Raw genomic sequence first — 24,554 nt, forward strand, 5'->3', positions numbered from 1 at the left:
GCTGACGTCCTGAGCGTACAGGACGTCAGCGCGAGAGTTGCCGAGCCTGCCCGATGATACACGAGTGTACTGCGCTCGGTATATGTCGACGCAGTATTCAAACTCGGCGCGGGAAACGAGCGGGGAGGACGCGAGAACACTGCGAGGGCGCCGCAGAAGGACCCCGGACCCGACGAAGGGGACCCCTGGAAGCCGCAGAAGGACCCGTACCCGATGAAGAGGACACCCGAAGCCGCAGACGGACGCCGGACCCGACGAGGCCGCCGATGGACGCATCGCAAGACACCAAAACTGTAAGTACAAAAAAACTTTTTTTCCACAGGATTGGGAGCAACATTAGGGGTGCGCGGTATACGCGGGAGCGCGTTATACCGCGATAAATACGGTATTTATTGTAGCAAAAAGTAAAAAACATTGAATTTCTTTCAAAATTGTCGCTCTATTTTTGTTTATAGCGCAAAAAATAAAAACCGCAGAGGTGATCAAATACCACCAAAAGAAAGCTCTATTTGTGGGGAAAAAAAGGACGCCAATTTTGTTTGGGAGCCACGTCGCACGACCGCGCAATTGTCAGTTAAAGCGATGCAGTGCCGAATCGCAAAAAGGGGCCCGGTCCTTTAGCAACAAAATGGTCCGGGGCTGAAGCGGTTAAGTTACGGTTCACATTGTCATTGACCTTAAATGTGGAGTCATCCGTGTCAAATATCTTTATCTTCGTCTATAGGAATAATAGGAGCCCAAAGAAATGTATGGCATGTAAGTGCCACAGCCACATTCTTCCATGTCACGCTCCTACAACAGACAACCCAGAGATTTCTCTATAGAGGTGACATATTTGCTGTTTTGTCCTCAAATATATCAGTGTAGATCTTCATAGGAAATGCGTCGGCATTGTCAGCCTTTGTCACGAAAGTTGGAAGCAATGATATAACGATATATATCAATACTCTAGAGCAGAGGTCTCCGAACTGCGGCCTGGGGGCCAGATGCGGCCCTTTGCTTGATTTTATCCGGCCCTTGGGGTGCTTTTTTATTCGTTGGCACCAATGAAGGGCAGAATACCTTCCAATGACACCAATGATGGGGCAGAATTCCTCCCAATGATGGGGCACAATTCCTCCCAATGATGGGGCACAATTCCTCCCAATGATAGGGCACAATTCCTCCTAATGATGGGGCACAATTCCTCCCAATGATAGAGCAGAATTCCTCCCAATGACACCAATGATGGGGCAGAATTCCCCCCAATGATGGGCCAGAGTTCCTCCCAATGATGGGCCAGAATTCCTCCCAATGACACCAATGATGGGGCAGAATTCCTCCCAATGACACCAATGATGGGGCAGAATTCCTCCCAATGACACCAATGATGGGGCAGAATTCCTCCCAATGATGGGGCAGAATTCCTCCCAATGACACCAATGATGGGGCAGAATTCCTCCCAATGATGGGGCAGAATTCCTCCCAATGATGGGGCAGAATTCCCCCCAATGGTGGGGCAGAATTCCTCCCAATGATGGGGCACAATTCCTCCCAATGATGGGGCACAATTCCTCCCAATGATGGGGCACAATTCCTCCCAATGATAGGGCACAATTCCTCCCAACGATGGGGCACAATTCCTCCCAATGACACCAATGATGGGGCAGAATTCCTTCCAATGACACCAATGATGGGGCAGAATTCCCCCCAATGATGGGCCATAATTCCTCCCAATGATAGGGGAGAATTTCTCCCAATGGCAACAATGATGGGGGATTTTGTACTCCTGATGGCCACAGTCCAGCCCCTTTAAAGTCTGGAGGACAGTAATCTGGCCCTTTGCTTAGAAAGTTTGGAGGTATTTTGTTTATGCTGTAAACAAAAAAACAAAAAACAAAAAATGGCCAACAATGAGAGAGAGGGGGTGAAAGAGAGGGGGTGAGAGAGGGGGGTGAGAGATAGAGGGGGGTGAGAGAGAGGGATATGAGAGAGAGGGGTTGAGAGAGAGAGGGTGAGAGAGAGGAGTGAGAGAGAAAGAGGGAGGTGAGAAAGAGAGGGGGGATGAGATAGGGAGGAGGATGAGAGAGAGGGGGTGAAAGAGAGGGGGTGAGAGAGAGGAGTGAGAGAGAAAGAGGGAGGTAAGAGAGGGGGGATAAGACACAGAGGAGGATGAGAGACAGAGGGGTGAGAGAGAGAGAGAGAGAGAGAGGGAGGTGAGAAAGAGAGGGGGTAGAGGTAGGGAGGAGGATGAGAGAGAGGGGGTGAGAGATAGAGGGGGTGAGAGATAGAGGGGGGTGAGAGAGAGGGATATGAGTGAGAGAGGGGCATGAGAGAGAGGGGGTGAGAGAGAGGGATGAGAGAGAAAGAGGGGGGATGAGGTAGGGAGGAGGATGAGAGAGAGGGGGTAAGAGAGGGGGTGAGAGATAGAGGGGGGTGAGAGAGAGGGATATGAGTGAGAGAGGGGCATGAGAGATTGAGGGTGAGAGAGAGGGTGAGAGAGAGGGATGAGAGAGGAAGGTGAGAAAGAGAGGGGGGGTGAGATAGGGAGGAGGATGAGAGAGAGGTTGGCTCCCCTATCCCCACATACTAAACCAGGAGGCTCCCCCATCCGCCCCCCTGAAAAATGACACCTAAGACAAACGCCTTGTTTGCCGGTAGACACGCCCCTGACTCTACCCAAAGGGAAAAAAAGTTTTGCATTAGTTTTACTTTAAATTTTAAAGAAATCAAAAAATAGAATATTGTAATTCGGGGTAAAGTTTTTATTTATTTTTTACTTTATTTATAAGATCTTACATAATGAACAAAAAAAAAAGAAAGAAAGTAAAAGAGAACCTAAGGTAGATATAATACCCGGTTCCAACAACTGGAACATTGGAATCTCTATATTTAGCCCATTGACCTTCAAAGTTCTTTTTTTCTGAATAAGTAAGATGGTGTATCAGATCTGTAAATTGTTAAAAGTTGAATCCTCCGGGTTGTGAAAAGAAAGTAACTTTGAAGGGGCGCTGCTCTCCGGAATGAAGGGGATCTGACAGCGGCGAGGCCTCGCCGCGCACACAATGAACAGATTGTACAGGTAGGACAGCGGTCATTATAGCTGCTTGGAAATAAAAGTTTCTCTTTTGGCCGGAGTGTCTCATTAATCTTTAAAACCTGTTCTGCTTTTTCCAGGTCAGGAAAAGTAAAAGGAAAATAAAATCTAATGTCGGGGAAAGGAAAAGACCCAAAGAGTAGAATCCCACTTTGTCTCCAAGCCACATTTAATCAGCCTTCTGTCATACTTTACATCAGCTGTAATCAAACTGATTAAAATCACATTCCCTATTCTCATTCACATAATGGCAAAAAAAGGTTTAAGTGTATTTCAGCAGCATGGCAAAATCATTTCCAGATCATGTCAGTCTCTAAAAATAATTGGAAAAAGAAGGGGCCAGATTCAGGTAGAAGTGCGGCGGCGTAACGTATCGTAGATACGTTACACCGCCGCAAGTTTTCATCGCAAGTGCCTGATTCACAAAGCACTTGCAATGAAAACCTACGCCGGCGGCCTCCGGCGTAAGCCAGCGTAATTCAAAGGGGCGTGTGCCGTTTTAATTAGGCGCGCTCCCGCGCCGTACCTACTGGGCATGCTCCGTTTCGAAATTTCCGTCGTGCTTTGCGCGAAGTGATGTCATTTTTTCGAATGGCGACGTGCGTAGCGTTCTTCCGTATTCCCGGACGTCTTACGCAAGAAAAAAAAATTTGAATTTTGACGCGGGAACGACGGCCATACTTTATACAGCACATACGTGGGCTGTGTAAAGTTAGGGCAGCTAAAACGACGACTAACTTTGCGACGGGAAACTAGACTAGCAGCGACGTAGCGAACGCGAAAAACCATCGTGGATCGCCGTAAGTACTAATTTGCATACCCGACGCTGGTTTACGACGCGAACTCCCCCCAGCGGCGGCCGCGGTATTGCATCCTAAGATCCCACAGTGTAAAACAATTACACCTGTCGGATCTTAGGGCAAGCTATGCGTAACTGATTCTATGAAGGAAGCCCCTAAAACAGAGATACGACGGCGTATCAGGAGATTCGCCGTCGTATCTCTTTTGTGAATCTGGCCCAAGGTTTTTAGCGAACAGCTAGCTGGAGGAGTAATGTCCTTGGTGTCCCTGGTGTCACTGAACCCTCTAGGGCCGTGGTTCTTAACCTTAGTGATACCAGGGCCTGGTAAATTCTTCCAAAACCTTCCACACCCAGGGATGGACTGGCCATTGGGACAACAGGGAGTTTCCCGGTGGGCCGATGGCTCAGTGGGCCGGCTTCAGTGACAGCGGAATGACGCGTCCCTCCGCTCCTCTGTCTCTCCCTCCCCGCAGCGCTCACCTGGGGGGGAACAGAGAAGCAGGGGGATGACCAGAGGAGCATGGGGGAGGGGACAGACAGCTGACTCAACAGCTATGGCCAGGGAGTTTCTCACTTCTGCCTAATCTTGTCCCATAAGGGGGGGCACCGAACTGATTCTTTGCCCCGGGTGAAATAATGTCTAGCTTTTCCACTGGTACTGCCTATAAGAGTACCAGTACCAGCCGTTCTACTCTAATAAAGTAGAACGGCTAGTGGCTAGTGAAGGGGGAGAGGGGGCTTGGGTGACCGGGGGGGGGTGCGGGAGTTGCCCGGCCGCCATTGGAGAGACCTGCCAAAGTGGGCCAGTCTGGATGAAGTCCAGGGCCAAATTTCTGTCCCAGTCCAGCCCTGTCCACACCACAAAAAAGCAAAAAAATGCTCATACATGGAGTAGAATAACCCTCCAAATGGTTGGCGTCAGTAGGATAGAGGCTGCCAGGAGAGGGAGAAAGTAGTTCCCCCAATCATAGCTGTCACTGGGATCATGGCCACCAGGGAAGAATAGGTCCTTAAATCATTGGTGTTGTGGGATAGTGAACCCCAGCAGAAAAGACCTTCAGATCATTGGTGTCGATGGGATAGTGGCTACTAGGAAACAATAGCTCCCCAAATCTCTTCAGATCATTGGTGTCAGTGGGATAGTGGCCACCAAGGAAGAATAGCCCCCAAATCAATGGTGTCAGTGGGATAGTGGCCATCAAGGAAGAATAGCCCCCAAATCAGTGGTGTCAGTGGGATAGTGGCCACCAAGGAAGAATAGCCCCCAAATCAATGGTGTCAGTGGGATAGTGGCCACCAAGGAAGAATAGCCCCCAAATCAATGGTGTCAGTGGGATAGTGGCCATCAAGGAAGAATAGCCCCCAAATCAGTGGTGTCAGTGGGATAGTGGCCACCAAGGAAGAATAGCCCCCAAATCAATGGTGTCAGTGGGATAGTGGCCACCAAGGAAGAATAGCCCCCAAATCAATGGTGTCAGTGGGATAGTGGCCACCAAGGAAGAATAGCCCCCAAATCAATGGTGTCAGTGAGATAGTGGCCACCAAGGAAGAATAGCCCCCAAATCAATAGTGTCAGTGGGATAGTGGCTACCAGAGAAAAATAGCTCCGCAAATCATTGGTGTCAGTGAGATAGTGGCTGCCTGGAGAGGGACAGAGTAGTTCCCCCAATCAGAGCTGTCATTGGGATCATGGCCACCAGGGAAGAATAACTCCTCAAATCATTGGTGTCAGTGGGATAGTGGCTACCAGGAAACAGTAGCTCCCTAAATCATTGGTGCCAGTGGGAAAGTGACCACCATGGAAGAATAGCCCCCAAATCAATAGTGTCAGTGGGATAGTGGCTACAAGAGAAAAATAGTTCCGCAAATCATTGGTGTCAGTAAGATAGTGGCTATCAGGGAAGAATAGCTCCCTAAATTATTGGGGGTCATTGGGATAGTGGCCACCAGGGAAGAATAGCCCCCAAATCATTGGTGTCAGTGGAATATTGGCTACCAGGCAAGAATACCTCCGCAAATCATTGGTGTCGGTGAGATAGTGGTTGCCAGGAGAGGGACAGAGTAGTTCCTCCAATCATAGCTGTCTATGGGACCATGGCCACCAGGGAAGAGCTTAAATCATTGGTGTTGTGGGATAGTGAGCCCCTAGTAGAAAAGTCCTTCAGATCATTGCTGTCGGTGGCATTTAAGGCACCAGAGGAGAATAACTCCCCAAATCATTGGTGTCAGTGGGATAGTGGCCACCAGGGAAGAATAGACCCCAAATAAATGGTGCCAGTGGGATAGTGGCTACCAGGAAATAATAACTCCTCAAATCATTGGTGTCAAAGAGATAGAGGCTGCCAGGAGAGGGAGAGAGTAGTTCCTCCAATCATAGCTGTCATTGGGACCATGGCCACCAGGGAAAAGCTGGTCCTTAAATCATTGGTGTTGTGGGGTAGTGAACCCCAGCAGAAAAGTCCTTCAGATCATTGATGTCAGTGGGATTAAAGGCACCAGAGGAGAATAACTCCCCAAATCATTGGTGCAAGTGGGATTGTGGCCACCAGGGCAGAATAGCTCCCCAAATCATTGGTGTCAGTGGGATAGTGGCCACCAGGGAAGAATAAACCCCAAATCATTGGTGTCAGTGGGATAGTGGCCACCAAGGAAGAATAGCCTCCAAATTAATAGTGTCAGTAGGATAGTGGCCACCAAGGAAGAATAGCCCCCAAATCAATGGTGTGATTGGGATAGTGGCTACCAGGGAAGAATAGCTTACCAAATCATTGGTGTCAGTGAGATAGTGGCTATCAGGGAAGAATAGCTCTCTAAATCATTGGGGTCATTGAGATAGTGGCCACAAGGGAAGAATAGACCCTAAATCAATGGTGCCAGTAGGATAGTGGCTACCAGGGAGGAATAACTCCCCAAATCAGTGGCCCTTAGAGGAGAAGAGTACTCAAATTATTGTTCTCGTTCGATAATGGCTACTAGGGGCCACAATGAGAAAGTAGCTCCTCATTTGTGTCAGTGGAACAGTGAACCCCAGGAAAAAATTGATTTCAATGGAATAGTGGCCATCAGGGAAAATAGCCCATCAATTTATTGGTGTCATTGAATCCCAGGAAAAAAGTCCGCTAGGGGCGTGAACGCTGATTTACGCCTAGAATTTGTAAATCAGCGAGATACGCCTATTCACGAACGTACGCTTGCCCGTCGCAGTAAAGATACGCCGTTTACGTAAGGCGTTTTCCGGCGTAAAGTTAGTCGAACAAAAAGCTGGCCTAGCCAATGTTAAGTATGGACGTTGTTCCCGCGTCAAATTTTGAAAATTTTACGTTGTTTGCTTAAGTCGTCCATGCATGGGGCTGGGCGTAATTTACGTTCACGTCGAAACCAATACGTCCTTGCGGCGTACTTTGGAGCAATGCACACTGGGACATGTCCACGGACGGCGCATGCGCCGTTCGTTAAAAACGTCAATCACGTCGGGTCAGGAGTCATTAACATAAAACACGCCCCCCTGTTCCTCATTTGAATTAGGCGCGCTTAGGCCGGCCCATTTACACTACGCCGCCATAACTTAGGAGGCAAGTGCTTTGTGAATACAGCCCTTGGCTTTCTGTCTTACGGCGGTTTAGCGTATATGCGATACGCTAAGCCGGATCAAAGTTAAGCCAGTCTTTCTGAATCTGGCTATAAGAGTGGGATGTCATTAAAGTTCATGTGAGTGTAAAGGCAGGCGTCCCAATTCTTTTGGTAATATTGTGTATTTAGCTGATTTAACTTTTAAGTTCTTTACAATAAAAAAATAAAAAGATGTCTGGGACAACATTCATGCAGACATTGGCGTCTGTAAGGTCGGAATGGCGATTCTAGAACGGCCAGCTTTGGTCACATCGAGCTTAGACACTTGTCGATCTTCCTGTGAGACGCTGGGACGAATGTCTTTCTGGGCAATCCTCCTGACATGTTCATTCCAGAGCTGAACAAGATGAGGGATTAGAGTCTAATTTTATCAGCGGTGCAGCCGGGATGAGCAATGCGCCTTTAATCCTTTTCAGAGAGGTGAAGATTCATAATGGTGTTTTTCGGGGGGGTTATCGGAGGGCAGAGAACCGGAAGATGCATAAGGATATCTTTCTATTATTCTGATTGAAATGAAATATAATTTAATGTTCCTGACTACAGAGCGATTAAATCTGGTCAGAGGTTTATAAATCTCCCTATCAGTGATGTTTGGCGTAGCTCTGTATTCCACGGATTACGTTCACAGCTGGCTGTGTATGTGCAGTTGTGCAGTGCATGTCGTTTTTGCAGAAATATATCTGTTTTTCTCTTTGACTGCTCATGGATGTTGACATTAGAGGGCATCAGGAATTATGGGGCCCCTTACACAGCTTCTGGCATGGGCCCCCTGGAGCAGAGAACCGTGCTGCAGCCTGAAATTGAGAATCGGGGGGGGGCTGCTGCGAATTGAGAAGTGGGCTAATTGAGAAAATTGAGGTCGGGGGGCTTTGGGTGCTGACGAACAAAAAAAAAGGGGGGGGGGTTCCCTGTGGACCTCTGGGCCCCTTACAAAAAAAAAAAAGAAATATATAAAAAAATATTTTTTTTTAATAAAAAATAAATAAAAAAAAAGGGGCCCATTCGGGGCCCTGGGGACCTCTGGGCCCTTTAATAAAAAAAAGTGGGGTTGCCATCCGGGACTAGCGCATGCGCCGTAGGGAACCGGGCAGTGAAGCCGGAGCGCTTGACTTCCTGGTTCCCTCACCGAGGATGGCGGGGGGGGGGCAGCAGAGTGACGAGCGATCGCTCGTCCTCTGCGGCGGACGGCGCTGGACTCCAGGACAGGTAAGTGTGCTGATATTAAAAGTCAGCAGCTGCAGTATTTGTAGCTGCTGGCTTTTAATATATTTTTTTCAGCGGACATCCGCTTTAAGTTAGTCGACAAAATGTTTTAGTCAACTAAATTAACACTGATTTATAGAACACGTTAATTTTTGTGAATTACTTTGAAACTTTTTGGTGTTTTGCACATATTTATGTACAGTACATGGATACATTACTTTATTCTCAGTTTTATATTTAGTTGTTTTGCACTCTTTTTGTATAATATTTTTTCTTCCTGTATCCAGAATGTAGTGTGCTGCGCTGCATAACCCCATAACTGAGTACATGATTATTTGTTGTACTATTTATGTTCTCAACGTGCTGCAAAGTGGAATCCTATTGGTCGCCACGACTTACCATTTACAGCACTTCATGCACAGTCTCTGCACTGGAAAGTTCAGCTCTGCTTTACACACAATCCTTACTTACAAATTCAATACAAAAAGAGCTCTGAGCATCTTTTCAATGTAAGGCTAAAAGTTCACCCCCCTCACAGTGGAATAAAGATTTTTTTTATCTATGACGGATTCTTTACAACTCCTTACAACCGAGGGAAGAATAGATCTATTTACTATTGTGAAGAATTGTGGGCCTATCCTACGCCATACCGTCCTCCTCCCTCCCAGTTATAATAGAACAAGCAATGCATACATCTCTTCCACAGATCTCCTAATTGGAAAACGAAGACTTCCAGATTACTTTTAGCAGATTACCACGACTTGGGATCCGACTTGTGTCGCCCCAAGTCGTGCTACATGAGAAATTAAAGTAAATGAAAGCCGTCTTAATGTACACTACTGATGTCGCTCTGACTTCAGAAAAGTTTCCTGTACTAGTTCAAGGCGACTTGTACTTATTGATTTCAATGGAAGTCGCCTCCAAAGTCGGATCATTGTCTTAACTGAAGCAACTTTACAGGAAGAGAAAATAGTTTTCTCAGGCAAACCCCTCCCTTCCACAGAGCTGATTATTGTTTGACTGGCCACTGGCAAAGTTGCCTGTCCTGGAGGCGACTTGAAGTTGCCTCAAAGTTTCCTCAAGTTGCCTCGCAAAGTCGTGCTGACTTTCATGTCGTTGCAGTGTGAACCGGCACTTAAGTGTACGTATAGTCGTAATGGGCCAGATTCATAAAAACTTATGACGGGCGTATCAGTAGATACGCCGTCGTAAGTCCGAATCCGCGCGGTTGTATGTTTAAGCATATTCTCAAACTGAGATACGCTTAAATATTGCTAAGATACGACTGGCATAAGTCTCCTACTCTGTCGTATCTTAACTGCATATTTACGCTGGCCGCTAGGGGCGTGTACGCTGATTTACGCCTAGAATATGTAAATCAGCTAGATACGCCTATTCACGAACGTACGCCCGGCCGTCGCAGTAAAGATACACCGTTTATGTAAGGGGTTTTCAGGCGTAAAGATAAACCACCAAAAACATGGCGCAGCCAATGTTAAGTATGGATGTCGGAACTGCGTCAAATTTTTAAAATTTTACGTCGTTTGCGTAACTCGTCCGTGAATGGGGCTGGCCGTAATTTAAAAAGCATGACGATTTGCCGACGTAATTTGGAGCATGCGCACTGGGATACGTCCATGTGGGGTCACAGTAAATATACATAAAACACGCCCACAGCTTCAACATTTTAATTAGGCGGGCTTACGCCGGCCCTAATACGCTACGCCTTCGTAACTTCGGTGGCAAAATCTTTAAAAATACCAAACTAGCCTCTCAAAGTTACGGCGGCGTAGCTTATAGGAGATACGCTACGCCCGCATAAAGGTACGTGAATCTACCCCAATGTGTTTTTTCAGTCTTGGTTGGAGTAGAGCAGGTGTGCCCAACCAGTGGCCTGGGGGCCACATGTGGCCAGCGGAGCCCTCTGATGTGGCCCGCGACCTCCTGCTCTGGGATGGAATAGAATACTGTTATTAAATGTCAGTTTATTACTAAAATCACAGTGTATATATGGGCATATCTGTTCTGCAGTAGGGTTGAATTCCATACTATGTGAAGACCACTCGAGTTCCTCCTGTCAGGGCTGGGTTCAGCCCTTAGGGCTCTTTCACACGGAGTGGATCGTTTCCGGGTCCGCTCCGTGTGTCTCCGTCGGCTCAGCGGGGATCCCCGCTCATGTTGTCGGCGGATAGGGCGGTCCCCGCACACAGTGCAGGGACCGCCCTGTCTCTGCTCCGCTGTCCCCTATGGGGAACCTGATGCAGACGGACCGTCTGTCCGTCTGCATCAGTTCCGCTCCGCCAAACGGAAGAAAAATAGGGTTTCTTCTGTTCGGAAAAGCGGATCCCGACTGACGCGGACGCTAGCGGATGCTCCATCCGCTAACGGACGCGTTCCCATAGGGATTCATTACAAGTCCGTTAACGGACTTGTAATGAGCGGACGAAAGGTCCGCTAGTGTGAAAGGACCCTTACTTCTCTGAGCTGGCCGCTCAGCTGTTGGTTAATTGCCAGCTCTCTCCACAGTGACTCACCTGTTGATAATATCCTGCTCGTCAGTCCTGCCTACTTAAGCCGTCCAGCTCAGCTGATCTCTGCCTTCGACTTGGTCAACATCGCAGAGACTATCTCCTGCGTTCCTGTTGAAGACTTGCTTGGCTGACATTTTTTCTGGCTCCAGATCCTGCTTGCTGTTCTACTACGTTTATCTCTGGCTCCCTGACATTTGGCTTGGCTGACTATCTAATCCGGTTCCTGAACTCTGGCTATTTTTTGACGACGCTTACTCTGTTTATCTTTTTATTATTATTAAACAAGTGTGATTGAACTGTACTTCTGCCTCGGTCTGATTCATGGTTTCTGACACCTCCACACCAAACTCATTAAACCATGTCTTTATGGAGCTGGCATTGTACACCGGGGTACAGTCATTTTTAAACATAAGTGTCTTCCCAAAACTGTTCCCACCCAAGGGTGGAAGAGAACAGTTGTCTAAAATTTCTTTGTATGCTGTAGTATTAACAGTACCCCTCAGTGAAAATACCAGAACTCAATGATTTTGAGGAATGTCCATATACTTTTGGGCATATAGGAAGGTGTAATGGTCATGTGTTTACAATCCTTTCTCCATATAGTGTATACAGTGTATAGAATATAGTACAATGTAATGTTTAAAGTGGTTCTAAAAGCTGAAGGTTTTTTACCTTCATGAATTCTATAAAAAAGATGTAATATTTATTACAAAAATAAAAGGTTAGCTATCACGCTTATTCCGCGTACATACGATCAGGCTTTTGCCCAGCCAAATCACATCGGAATTTCCGACGGAATTCTATCAGAAAAATATAGAACATTTCCGATGGAAAAACTGTGATATCCGAAAAAGTCCATCGGAATTTCCGATCATGTGTACAGGGCATAAGATCCAGGTACTCTGAGATGTACTGTCAACGTTTTATAATTGGCTGATGATAACCATTAACACCTACCTGCCCCACGGTAACCACCACAAACATACAGCTTTCCTTCTACCGAACCTGCGCTGCTTGAATTGCTTCTAAGGGAGAGCAAAGGATAGGGCATCGAGGGACCATCCCTCCAGAAATCCGCATCTACATTGTAAATTTCCACTGCATCAAGACACTTGCGGGACTGTCCTTTGTCTGGACCATCGCAACCGATGCCACCTGCAAGAACAAGAAAATGGGTGAGGTAAATGAAAAAGGTGGTCAGGCTCAGACTTGTCTTTTTTTTTACCAGGGTAATAATAATTCTCCCCAAGCGCCCAGCCAAGATCTTTGCCAGGACCTTCGCAAAATAATTCAGGAGGGAAATAGGGCGACAGGAAGAGCATTACATAGGATCCTTCCCTGGCTTAGGGATGACCACAATATAGGCCTCAGACATAGAGTCAGGGTTGGATCCAGTGGATTAAGTTTCAGTCAGAATACTATGTAGGTTAAGGGCTACAGAGTTTACATAGGCCTTTAAGAACTCCACAGGGAGACCATCCGCCCCAGTGGTCTTACCAGTTTGCAAGGCCACTATGGCCAAGTGCACCTCATCCAGGGAAATCAGCTTCAGGCTCAGCCAGGTCTTGGAAGGTGTCATTCAAAAGTGTGTGGACAGTTAGGCTAATCAGAAAAGCATAACGTAAACGGCGTAAATGTACTGCGTCGGCCGGACGTACGTTCGTGAATTCGCGTATCTAGCTGATTTACATATTTTAGGCGTAAATCAGCGTACACGCCCCTAGCGGCCAGCGTAAATATGCAGTTAAGATCCGATGGCGTAAGAGACTTACGCCAGTCGGATCTAATAGAAATCTATGCGTAACTGATTCTATGAATCAGGCGCATAGATACGACCAGCCAGACTCAGAGATACGCCGTCGTATCTTCTCTCTGAATCTACCCCAATATGTTTGTTTTTGGACTACTTAGGTGTAGTTCTCTTGTTAGCTACGCATTTCTACTAACATAGATGTTCTGTAGCAAAGGTTCTCCCCACCAAGCATCTCCATGTAGGTCCCCATCCAATCTTCTTTCCCAGGCCCAAATTATTATATGCAGCTTGTGCTAAAAATAACGCTATTGTTCCCTCAAAGAGAGAGCCAATTCACTGGGACTTGGAAGGGCCCCAGAAGCAGAGGCTGTGTCTCAGGGCAGGCATCTTAATGGAATGTTCACAATAAAGAAACCTTTAGAACCCAAGTTCTTAGTGGAGGCTCCAATTACTCGGCTGGTAGGAACAAAACTCTCTGAGATTTCTAAAGACCTCTTAGATTCAAAATCCCACAAACTAAGAGGTAAAAAAACGCAGATTCTGATGTCATTATTGTTGAATCAACATAATTCCCCTTTTGTCTTCAATTTCCTAATCCGCAGAAGGCCAGAATTTATTAAGAAATCCTCTGAGATAAAGCAGAATGGATCAAAGAATCTGTGTTTGCACCCTCTATAAATCCTTCCTTTAAGCTGGAAAAGCACTTGCCGGAAAAAGCCGTATTTTTTTGTTTTTTCCGTCTTTCATCAAACTTCGGTACTCAAATAGACTTGATTCAAGCGCCATTGTTTTAAATTATGCAAAAATCAACTTTGCGTTCTTGTGTTGGGTGTTTTTATAGAAATCTTCTGGGGAAACGGAACTGATCTTAATTTAGCACAGCATTCTCAAAGATTTTCGGAAGAGGCGCCGGACGTTTCATATAAATAACTACCGCGAGGCAATTTATTGATTGTTCTTCAAACTGGCTTAGGTTGAAGCTAAGACATTTGATGCACGGTATAGAGTGGTCTGATCTGAGAAGGGCCCTAAAATGAGAGACTTTTTGGGCCATATAGTTGGGAGCATGCCGAGGTATGATGGCCAATTCAGGTGTCTACTTTGTGGGCCGTATAGGCGAGAGCATGCCTTGGTGTGATAAACAGGTCAGGTGTCTACTTTTTGAACCACATAGTCAGCAGTGTACCTGGGTGTGATGGCCAGGTCTTGTTTCTACCTTTTGGGCCATATAGTTGGGAGCATGCCTTGGTGTGGTGGCCAGGTCAGGTGTCTACTTTTTAGGCCATATAGGTAGGAGCGTGCCTTGGTGTGATGGCCAGGTCCAATTTTGACTTTTTGGGTCATATAGATGGGAGCCTGTCTTGGTGTATTGGCTAGGTCAGGTGTCTACTTTTTGGGCCATATAGTCAAGAGTATGCCATGGTTTGATAACCAGGTCAGGTTTTTACTTTTTGGGCCATATAGTTGGGAGCATACCTTGGTGTGATGGCCAGGTCAGGTGTTTACTTTTTGGGCCATATAGGCAACAGCATGCTTAGATGTGATGGCCAGGTCAAGTGTCTACTTTTCTGGCCTTATAGTAAGGAGTGTGCCTTGGTGTGATGGACAGTTTAGGCGTCTACTTTTTTGGCCATAAAGTTGGGAGCGAGCCTAAGTGTGATGGCCAGGTCAGGTGTCTACCTTTTGGGCCACATAGTTAAGAGTATGCCTTGGTTTGATAGCCAGGTCAGGTTTTATTTTTTGGGCCATATAATATGGAGTGTGCTAAGGTGTGATGGCCAGGTCAGATGTCTACTTTGTGGGCCATATAGGCGAGAGCATGCCTTGGTGTGATAAACAAGTCAGGTGTCTACTTTTTGAACACATAGTGAGCAGTGTACCTAGGTGTGATGGCCAGGTCATGTTTCTACCTTTTTGGGCCATATAGTTGGGAACAAGCCTAGGTGTGATGGCCAGGTCTGGTGTCTACCTTTTGGGCCATATAGGCGGGAGTGTGCCTTGGTGTGATAGCCAGGTCAGGTGTCTACTTTTTAGGCCATATAGGTGGGAGCGTGCCTTGGTGTGATGGCCAGGTCCGATTTTGACTTTTTGGGCCATATAGATGGGAGCCTGTATTGGTGTATTGACTAGGTCAGGTGTCTACTTTTTGGGCAATATAGTCATATATCTACCTTTTGGGCCATATAGACAAGAGTATGCCTTGGTTTGATAGCCAGGTCAGGTTTTTACTTTTTGGATCATATAGGCAACAGCATGCTTAGGTGTGATGGCCAGGTCAAGTGTCTACTTTTCTGTCCTTATAGTCGTGCCTTGGTGTGATAGCCAGGTCAGGTGTCTACTTTTTGGGCCATATATTTGGGTGCATGCTTTGGTGTGATGGAGTTGGGGGCATGCCTTGATGTGATGGCCAGGTCAAGTGTCTACTTTTCTGTCCTTATAGTCTTGCCTTGGTGTGATAGCCAGGTCAGGTGTCTACTTTTTGGGCCATATAGTTGGGTGCATGCTTTGGTGTGATGGAGTTGGGGGCATGCCTTGATGTGATGGCCAGGTCAGGTGTTTACTTTTTTGGCCATACATTATTGGGTACATGCCTAGGCTAATTGCCACTAGAAGCCACCTATACCATGGTGCTTTCCCCCACCAAGTGCCGAATTTTCCTCATTGGTGGCATGTCCCTGCACATAGGGAATTATTGAACTTCATCTGAGTACAGGGTGTACTGGACACTGTGTGTTCTTCATAAGTGAGCGTAGGACTAATCCCCTTTATATATGGCTGCTATTTACTGGGTATTTCAATTAGTTATGTCAGATGCAATATGGTTTTCTAATATGCTGGACGTCCTTGGAAATGTTAATATGGTGATTCGGGATCTGCAGAAATGTCACGGTTTAGCCGGCTTTCGCAGTAATATAAACTCATACTTCATCATTAAGAGGAACGTCAACTTTAAGGCCATCCGTATGATCCCTCCCCTCTGGCAGGCTGGTAAAACAAATCTCTTGTATTTATCTCTCGTTCCGGCAGAGTCTCATGTTAAATTCAGCTCCATTAAGGCTTCTCTTGGCGCGCCGTCCTTGACGATGCTCTTGACTCGCCGGCTCAGCCATGCGTGACACACAGACTGCGCTCTTCGCTTGGTGTTAATGGCAATAGAGATGTAAAGGTGGACTTGACAGCTATTTATATAGAGTCTGATCCGTATCTACACGCCGGTATAAAGCGCGGTGTAGAGCACATCATTAAAGGAGCAGCTGCTACAGGCTGGACAAAATTGGGTTTTTGTGAATAATTTAAAGGGGAACTGCCATGAAAACACCGACTAAATAACTAATAAGGCATAAAAATAGCTTCTTATTTGCGTTTTGCATGCACTGTTTGGTAGAAAAGCTACGTTTGATTTTGGTGTATTGTAATCACGGAAGTCTGTTTGTAACGTTAGGGTCTTTTTTAACATTGAATGATATAAAAACCCTTTCGGATTGTGCGTTTAGGCCCACTAATATTCAGCAATGTTAAAGTAGTTGTAAACCCTCCCATGTACCCACTGAAGGGATTATCCTCTGAGATGAAACAAATCCCCATACATATGTTATACCTGTTTATCTTCAGCCCCCTCTCCTATCCAGACTATCAAAGTGCACAGTTTACCCAGTATTTCTGAGCTTCTGAAGGAAGGGGGTGGGGTTTTGGCGTCGCTCTCTGTAACAGCATAGAGCAGGGAGATTAGTGTAATCTGAGACCTGAGTGGAGGGAATGGACACACCCCCCTCTACACAGTCTATGGCAGGGATATGCAATTTGCGGACCTCCAGATTTTTTTTTACGTTGATAACGTTAGGCTTTTTCCGGCGTATAGTTACCCCTGCTATATGAGGCGTATCCTATGTTAAAGTGGAGGTTCACCCGGAAATGTTAATTTTTAACCAAAATGCTCATTTTGTCTAGGGGAATCGGGTGTTTTTTTTAAATTGAAGCAGTACTTACCGTTTTAGAGATACATCTTCTCCGCCGCTTCCGGGTATGGGCTGCGGGACTGGGCGTTCCTATTTGATTGACAGTCTTCCGACGGTCGCATCTATCGCGTCACGATTTTCCGAAACTAGCCGAACATCGGTGCGCAGGCGTCGTATAGAGCCGCACCGACGTTCGGCTTCTTTCGGCTACTCGTGACGCGATGTATGCGACCGTCGGAAGCCTGTCGGAAGACTGTCAATCAAATAGGAACGCCCAGTCCCGAAGACCATACCCAGAAGCGGCGGAGAAGATCGTTCTCTAAAACAGTAAGTACTGCTTCGTTTTTAAAAAAACTACCCGATTCCCCTTCACAAAATGAGCAACAATCTAATGTTAAAAAAAAAATTTCGGGTGAACTCCCGCTTTAAGTATGGACGTCGTTCCCGCGTTGAGTTTTGAAAATTTCATGTAATTTGCGTAAGTCGTTCGCGAATAGGGCTGGACGTAATTTACGTTCACGTAGAAAGCAATGACAAATTTCGAGCATGCGTACTGGGATTTTTTCACGAACGGCGCATGCGCCGTTCGTAAAATACGTCAAATACGTGGGGTCACAGTCAATTTGAATAAAACACGCCCACATCATCCACATTTGAATTACGCTGGCTTACGCCGGACCACATACGTTACGCCGCCGTAAGATAGGGTGCAAGTTCTTTCTGAATATGGAACTTGCGCCCTAAATTACGGCGGCGTAACGTATCTGAGATACGTTACGCCGCGCGGATAGATACTCCATTCTATCTGAAGTCGGCCCATAGTGTATATGAAAGTGTTTGTGCCCACAGAGTTCGGCTTTCATGAGTGGACATTCCCTCGACATTGGACATTCTCACCTACATCCATCGATTGTTTTATTTCCCCCACGCTTACCTAATACAAATATTTCTCCGTTCACGACCGCCACATGGAAGCGATATTTGGAATACTTCATGGGAGCCATCTGCCTCCACTTATCAGTGACGGGGTCATACTGCAACAGCCGATTGCTCAATCGATCCGGCTCATCGTTGGGGTTGTCAATCTGTATGGAGAGAAACACAGCGCTTTTTTTTCAGAGACTTTAAATCTTCTCATAGTTGTTCTAACTCTTTTCAAATTAGCTTTGTCTGAAGACGGGATCCGGTGATAAATATTCTGTTATATCTTTAACCACTTCAATCCCGGTGACTTGTCATTAAGGTTCCCCTATCGAGATGGTTCCTGTAAGGACTGCGCAGGCGCAATCCTTGCCGACGGAGATCTCCGAACCTCGGCCGGCATCCAGACTCATTCCTTAACATCCCCGTGGATTGGAGGATGTTAAAAAAAGAGCCAGGAGGCCGAGCGAGCGGAGTGAGCCGTCCGAGCGAAGTGAGGACTTGAGGCCGACTGGACACTTTCCTCAAATTCCACGTCGCCCTGGATGCCGGCCGAGGTTTGGAGATTTCCGTCGGCAAGGATTGCGCCTGCGCAGTCCTTACAGGAACCATCTCGATAGCCGGAACCATATCGTCAGATCACCGGTACGCTTATAGACCTCCCCGCCCAGACCAATTTTCAGCTTTCAGTGCTATCACGTTTTGAATGACAATTGCGCGGTCATGCAACGCTGCACCCAAACCAAATTTTTATAATTTTTTCCCCACAAACAGAGCTTTCTTTTGGTGGTATCTGATCACCACTGGGGCTTTTATTTTTTGCGCTACAGATAAAAAAAAGACCAAAAATTTTGTAAAAAATATAGGCCCAGATTCTTGTAGAATCGCACAAAACTCAGCGGGCGTAACGTATCTCATTTACGTTACGCCGCCGCAAGTTTTACAGGCAAGTGCTTTATTCACAAAGAACTTACCTGTAAAGTTGCGGCGGCGTAGCGTAAATCACCCGGCGCAAGCCCGCCAAATTCAAATTAGCCGGGTAGGGGGCGTGGAGCATTTAAATTAAGCGCGTTCCCGCGCCGAACGTACTGCGCATGCGCCGTCCGTAAAATATCCCAGGGTGCATTGCTCCAAATGACGTCGCAAGGACGTCATTGGTTTCGACGTAAACGTAAATGGCGTCCAGCCCCATTCACGGACGACTTACGCAAACGACGTAAATTTTTAAATTTCGACGCGGGAACGACGGCCATACTTAACACTGGTTGCCCCTCATATAGCAGGGGCAACTTTACGCCACGCAAACCTTGCGTAAACGTCGTAACTTCACTGCGTCGACCGCGCGTACGTTTGGGAATTTGCGTATCTAGCTAATTTGCATACTCGACGGGGAAAACGACGGAGTCAACACCTAGCGGCGAAAAAAAAAATGCATTTAAGATCCGACAGCGTAAGAGCCTTACGCCTGTCGGATCTAATGGATATCTATGCGTAACTGATTCTAAGAATCAGTCGCATAGATACAACGGCCCAGATTAGGACTTACGACGGTGTACATGGCGTTGCGTCGTGGTAAGCCCTTTGAGAATCTGGGCCTTATAGTTTTTCTTCGTGTCTGTTACAAAACTTTGTAAATAAGCAAGTTTTCTCCTTCACTGAAGGGCACTGATGGGGCTGTACTGATTGGCACTGATGATGGGCACTCATAGGTGGCACAGATGGGCAATCCTAGGTGGCACTGATGGGCACTCATAGGTGGCACTGATGGGCACTCATAGGTGACACTGGAGGGTCCTTACTGTATAGGTGGCACTGGTGGGCACTGATGGGCGGCACGGATAGGCAACACTGATCAAGATAGCATTAAGACTGGCACCACGGTTTGTTGGGCCTTGTCATATTCTCAGTAGGAACAACCCAGTGGCTTACGCATTAGGCCTTCCTTCTAACATGCGTATTTCGAATGTTTTTCAGGTCTCCTTATTAAAACCTTTGGTGTGCAACCGCTTCACCACCTCTGTACCACATCCTTGCCCGGTGCAGGTTGAGAACCTTGAGGAGTATGAGATACAATCAACCATTGACTCCCATTGGTTCCGTGGGCGCATACAGTACCTGGTTCATTGGAAGGGGTAAGGTCCTGAGGAACGCTCTTGGGTCTCGTCCTCAGACATATATGCTCCTGTCCTCCTCTGTGTTTTCCATAGGCATTTTCCCCCTTAAACCTGGTGGTCCTTCGAGGGGGAGGGGTCATTGAGGAGGGGGTACTGTCAGGGCTGGGCTCAGCTATCCCTTCTCTGTGCTCAGGTTGCTCAGGTGTCGGTTAATTGCCAGCACTCATCGTCCACAGTGGCTCACCTGGTGTTCATTTCCTGCTCTTCAGTCTAGCCCACAGCCAGCCCCCTCTGGCAATTTAAACTGCCTGGCTCTTTCATTCAGCACCTTTCCCTTGGTCAACATATCTAGAGACTCTCTGCTGTGTTCCTGTTGAAGACTTGCCTGGCTGACGTCCCTTCTGGTTCCTGATCCTGTCTGCTGCCTCCGACTACGCTGATCTCTGGCTTCCTGACTTCCTGGCTTGTTTTAACTATCCGATTTGGCTACCGAACCCTGGCTATGTTTTGACTATGTTTACTATTTGTACTATTTTAACCACTTTATTATAAGGTGTGATTTTTTTACTGCATTTTTTGTGTCTGTCTGTTTCATGGATCCCGACACAAACAAATGCAAGCTCATCCCTACCCTCAATAAAGAAGTCCACATCAGGGGCGATCACTGCTTGATCATATCTTTATTAGCAGAAATCCATAATTAAAAACAAGTAAAACATCGGCCAACGACCATTTTTACGCGTTTCGTCAAGGCATTGCGATACATGTGGCCATGCGAAACGGTCATTGGTTGATGTTTTAATTTTATTTATCTTTTGGATTTGTGGTAATCAAAATATACACAAGCCATGAGTGCCCCCAAAAGTAGATTTCTTTATTGAAGACCAGGGGCGGACTGACAACTCATGGGGCCCCCGGGCAATAAGAGATTATGGGGCCCCAGGCAATAGGAGATTATGGGCCCACCAGGCAATAGATTGTGGGGCCACACAGTATACACACAGACACATACAATATACATACACAGTATACACACAGTATACACACAGTATACACACAGACACATACAATATACATACACAGTATACACACACGGAAAAGGTACTGGAGGGGCGGGGCAGCTATAATCTTGGGATTTAAAAAAAACACAGATTTTTACATACTGTCCCTGGTTAAACAGAGCAAGCAAGTATAACATGTTTGTTATTTGTATTTATTTTTTAATGAAGGTTTACAAACACTTTAAGTCGCAAAGATTTGAACAGGTTTCATTGAAATCTATGGTCTGCGACATATTTTGATTAGGCTGTTGTCTATATATTTGATCGATTATTCCTATCAGAAGATATTGATCTGTAAAGAAATTGTAAAGTGTACACCATTCGTTACATTGCATTGAGAAACAGCTGCAGTGCCAACATTGCAAGGACGATACTATAAAAAAAAAGCTGAAAAAGTTACTGACAAGCACAGTTATGGAAATACGACCCGAGAGATAAAGATTGGCAGCGTAGCAATATTACAATTTACTGAACGCAGGTCGTCCTGACGGCGCACATTCTGAAAATTGCCGAGGCCGGGAGAACAATTGATGTCTTTGGGACCTCGGCTGCAGATCCTCGTCTCATACATTGCTTTGTAAGCCAACATCAAAAAGGAAAGGCGGTTGACTGTTTCGCCTCCGGGCCCTACACACCCTGAGATAGAAATCATTTCCATTCATAGACACCAAATCCTAACCTCCATATTTTATCCCTCTAACCCCTCCATTCCCACTAGTGGAACGCCACAAAATGGGCGTACATGAAACTCGTATAGGTTCCATGTACACTAAATCAATACAATATACGCTTATTGTGTTTTTCTTTTTTTTTTACCAAAAATATGTAGAAGAATACATAATATCGCAGTCCTGACAAAAATCGCAGATAACCGCCATTACTAGTAAAAAAAAAATTATAAAAAAAATGTCATAATTCTATCCCCTATTTTGTAGGCACTATAACTTTTGCGCGAACCAATCACTATACGTTTATTGCGTTTTTTTTACCAAAAATATGTAGAAGAATACGTATCGACCTAATCTGAGAAAATTAAAATTTTATTTTTTAGATTGGGATATTTATTAAAAAATATTGGGCTAGATTCAGGTAGCAGTTAAGGCGGCGTATCTCCAGATACGCCGCCGTAATTTCAAATCTGCGCTGGCGTATCTTTACGCCGATTCTCCAAGGCAGATACGTCAAAAAATAGGCTTTCTCCGCCGACGTAACTTGAATGCGGCGGCGTATAACACGCCCCCCTTCCACATTTAAATTACACGCGCTTACCCCGGCCCCATTTACACTACGCCGCCGCAACTTACGGAGCAAGTGCTTTGTGAATACTGCACTTGCTCCTGTAAGTGGCGGCGTAGCGTAAATACGATACACTGCTGAGTTGATCAAATACCACCAAGAAAGCTCTATTTGTGGGAATCATACCAGACGTATCTGGCTACATGCTCCCCCCCCCCAAGCACCTTGTCCCCATGTTGATGAGAACAAGGGCCTCTTCCCAACAACCCTGGCCGGTAGTTGTGGGTATTTGCGGGCTGGGGGCTTATCAGGATATGGAAGCCTCCTTTAGCAAGGGCCATCAGATCCCAAACCACATGTAAATGATTCACCCCCCAGTGGTGGACAGGTCTTTTATTAAAAAATAAAATAAATTTTCCCCCCCGGTGTAGATCCAGTGTCAATCACGATGAACGTCACCCGCTGACCCATTAAAAAAAAAAAGGTCTACACCCCACAAGTTAAGGGCTTAGGGTTAGGGCTTAGGGTTAGGGCTAGGGTTAGGGCTAGGGTTAGGGCTTAGGGTTAGGGCTTAGGGTTAGGGCTAGGGTTAGGGATAGGGTGAGGGCTTAGAGTTAGGGCTAGGGTTAGGGCTTAGGGTTAGGGCTAGGGTTAGGGCTAGGGCTAGGGCTTAGGGTTATGGTTAGGGCTAGGGTTAGGGCTAGGTCTTAGGGTTAGGGCTTAGGGTTAGGGCTAGGGTTAGGGCTAGGGTTAGGGCTTAGGGTTAGGGCTTAGGGTTAGGGCTAGGGTTAGGGCTTAGGGTTAGGGCTTAGGGTTTGGGCTAGGGTTAGGGCTTAGGGTTAGGGCTAGGGTTAGGGCTTAGGGTTAGGGCTAGGGTTAGGGCCAGGGTTAGGGCTTAGGGTTAGGGCTAGGGTTAGGGCTTAGGGCTAGGGTTAGGGCTTAGGGTTAGGGCTAGGGTTAGGGCCAGGGTTAGGGCTTAGGGTTAGGGCTAGGGTTAGGGCTAGGGTTAGGGCTTAGGGTTAGGGTTAGGGCTTAGGGTTAGGGCTTAGGGTTAGGGCTAGGGTTAGGGCTTAGGGCTAGGGTTAGGGCTAGGGTTAGGGCCAGGGTTAGGGCTTAGGGTTAGGGCTGACAGCTCAACTGCCGAAATTGAACTGAGGGGCGGGGGCACCCGGTGCCATCACTGGGTGACCCCACCCCATTTTGATTTCATCGACCCAGGCATGTCCCCTCCAACCTGCTTTAAGCAAAGGCAGCGGGTGGGAAAATACACATGCCGTGGCAGTGATGCTTTGCTTCGCACTCACAGAAAAAACGATTGCTCCTGTTGCGGTGGGCAGCAAGTCCACTGAACGCAATCCATTTGAGCAAATGAGGAAGCACCACAAACGCAATGCAATGCACACAATTGCCACCCTTTGGTGCGTTTAATGAGCTACAAATGCTTACATGTGAATGGGGCATTAGTGGCGGGTTTACTTGTACAATAAAAAACACAACGCCAAATTTTAGTTTTTTTTAAATATCTTCTTGGAGTATGTCTTTTATCCTACTGATATGTGGCACACAGTAAAGGTGTTGCAGCCCTTTTAAATTTTCGCGTTCCGTAAATGAAATGTTAGGATCCCCCGGCCATCCCACGCGTTTGCATCTGCCAGCTCTCATTGTTATTATAATTTGCATTTGTCTGTTACCTTTTGCGAGGGATCTACAGAAAATTGTCATTTCTGCACAATGCAAATCATCTTGGCGTCTTCCAAACAAGACGCGCTCTAATGCAGGGGGCCGGGGTGAGAGAATGGGGGCTCGATGACTGGAGCTGGTAAGCTATCCTCTCCTGTTGCCATGTGTTTTGAGTTCTGGCTGACAAATGCGAAATGTCTCCTATTAATGCGAGCCTCGGTTCATCAATAAACACCCACTTACCGAAGATCTGAGGAATCCTTTGAAGCTTTTCCCTGCTTCTCGTAATTATGTCACTGCGCTAACATGCATTAAAAGTTCACTCCAGTCAAACATAGAAATGTTCGCGTTTAAACGGACTCAGGGAACATGCCCTGCCTGCTGATTGGCTGATTTGTTCCCCCTACCATTCACCGCTTGGACCTGCCTAACGCCGCGTAAACACACGATCGGAAATTCCGACAAGAAAAACTTGGATTTTTTTCTGGCTCAAACTTGTGTTGCATACACACTGTCACACAAATCTTGTCGGAAATTCCGACCGCCAAGAACGCGGTGACGTACACAGGGGCGGACTGACCATTTGGACAC

General features: G+C 46.6%; 1 protein-coding gene across 1 annotated transcript in view; it reads right to left on the reverse strand.

Moving 5' to 3' along the window:
- The window catches only part of KBTBD12 (kelch repeat and BTB domain containing 12), a 78,329-nt gene that overhangs the window by 34,445 nt on the left and 19,330 nt on the right, over positions 1–24,554 (reverse strand). The window contains exons 4-5 of the mRNA XM_040358972.1: positions 17,886–18,036; positions 12,200–12,397 (exon numbers count right to left, since the gene is read on the reverse strand). Of these exons, the coding sequence (XP_040214906.1) occupies positions 12,200–12,397; positions 17,886–18,036 (349 nt within the window). The remainder of the gene's footprint in view (positions 1–12,199; positions 12,398–17,885; positions 18,037–24,554) is intronic.

This window comes from Rana temporaria, chromosome 7 (genome assembly GCF_905171775.1).
Source record: "Rana temporaria chromosome 7, aRanTem1.1, whole genome shotgun sequence".
Lineage (NCBI taxonomy): Eukaryota > Metazoa > Chordata > Amphibia > Anura > Ranidae > Rana > Rana temporaria.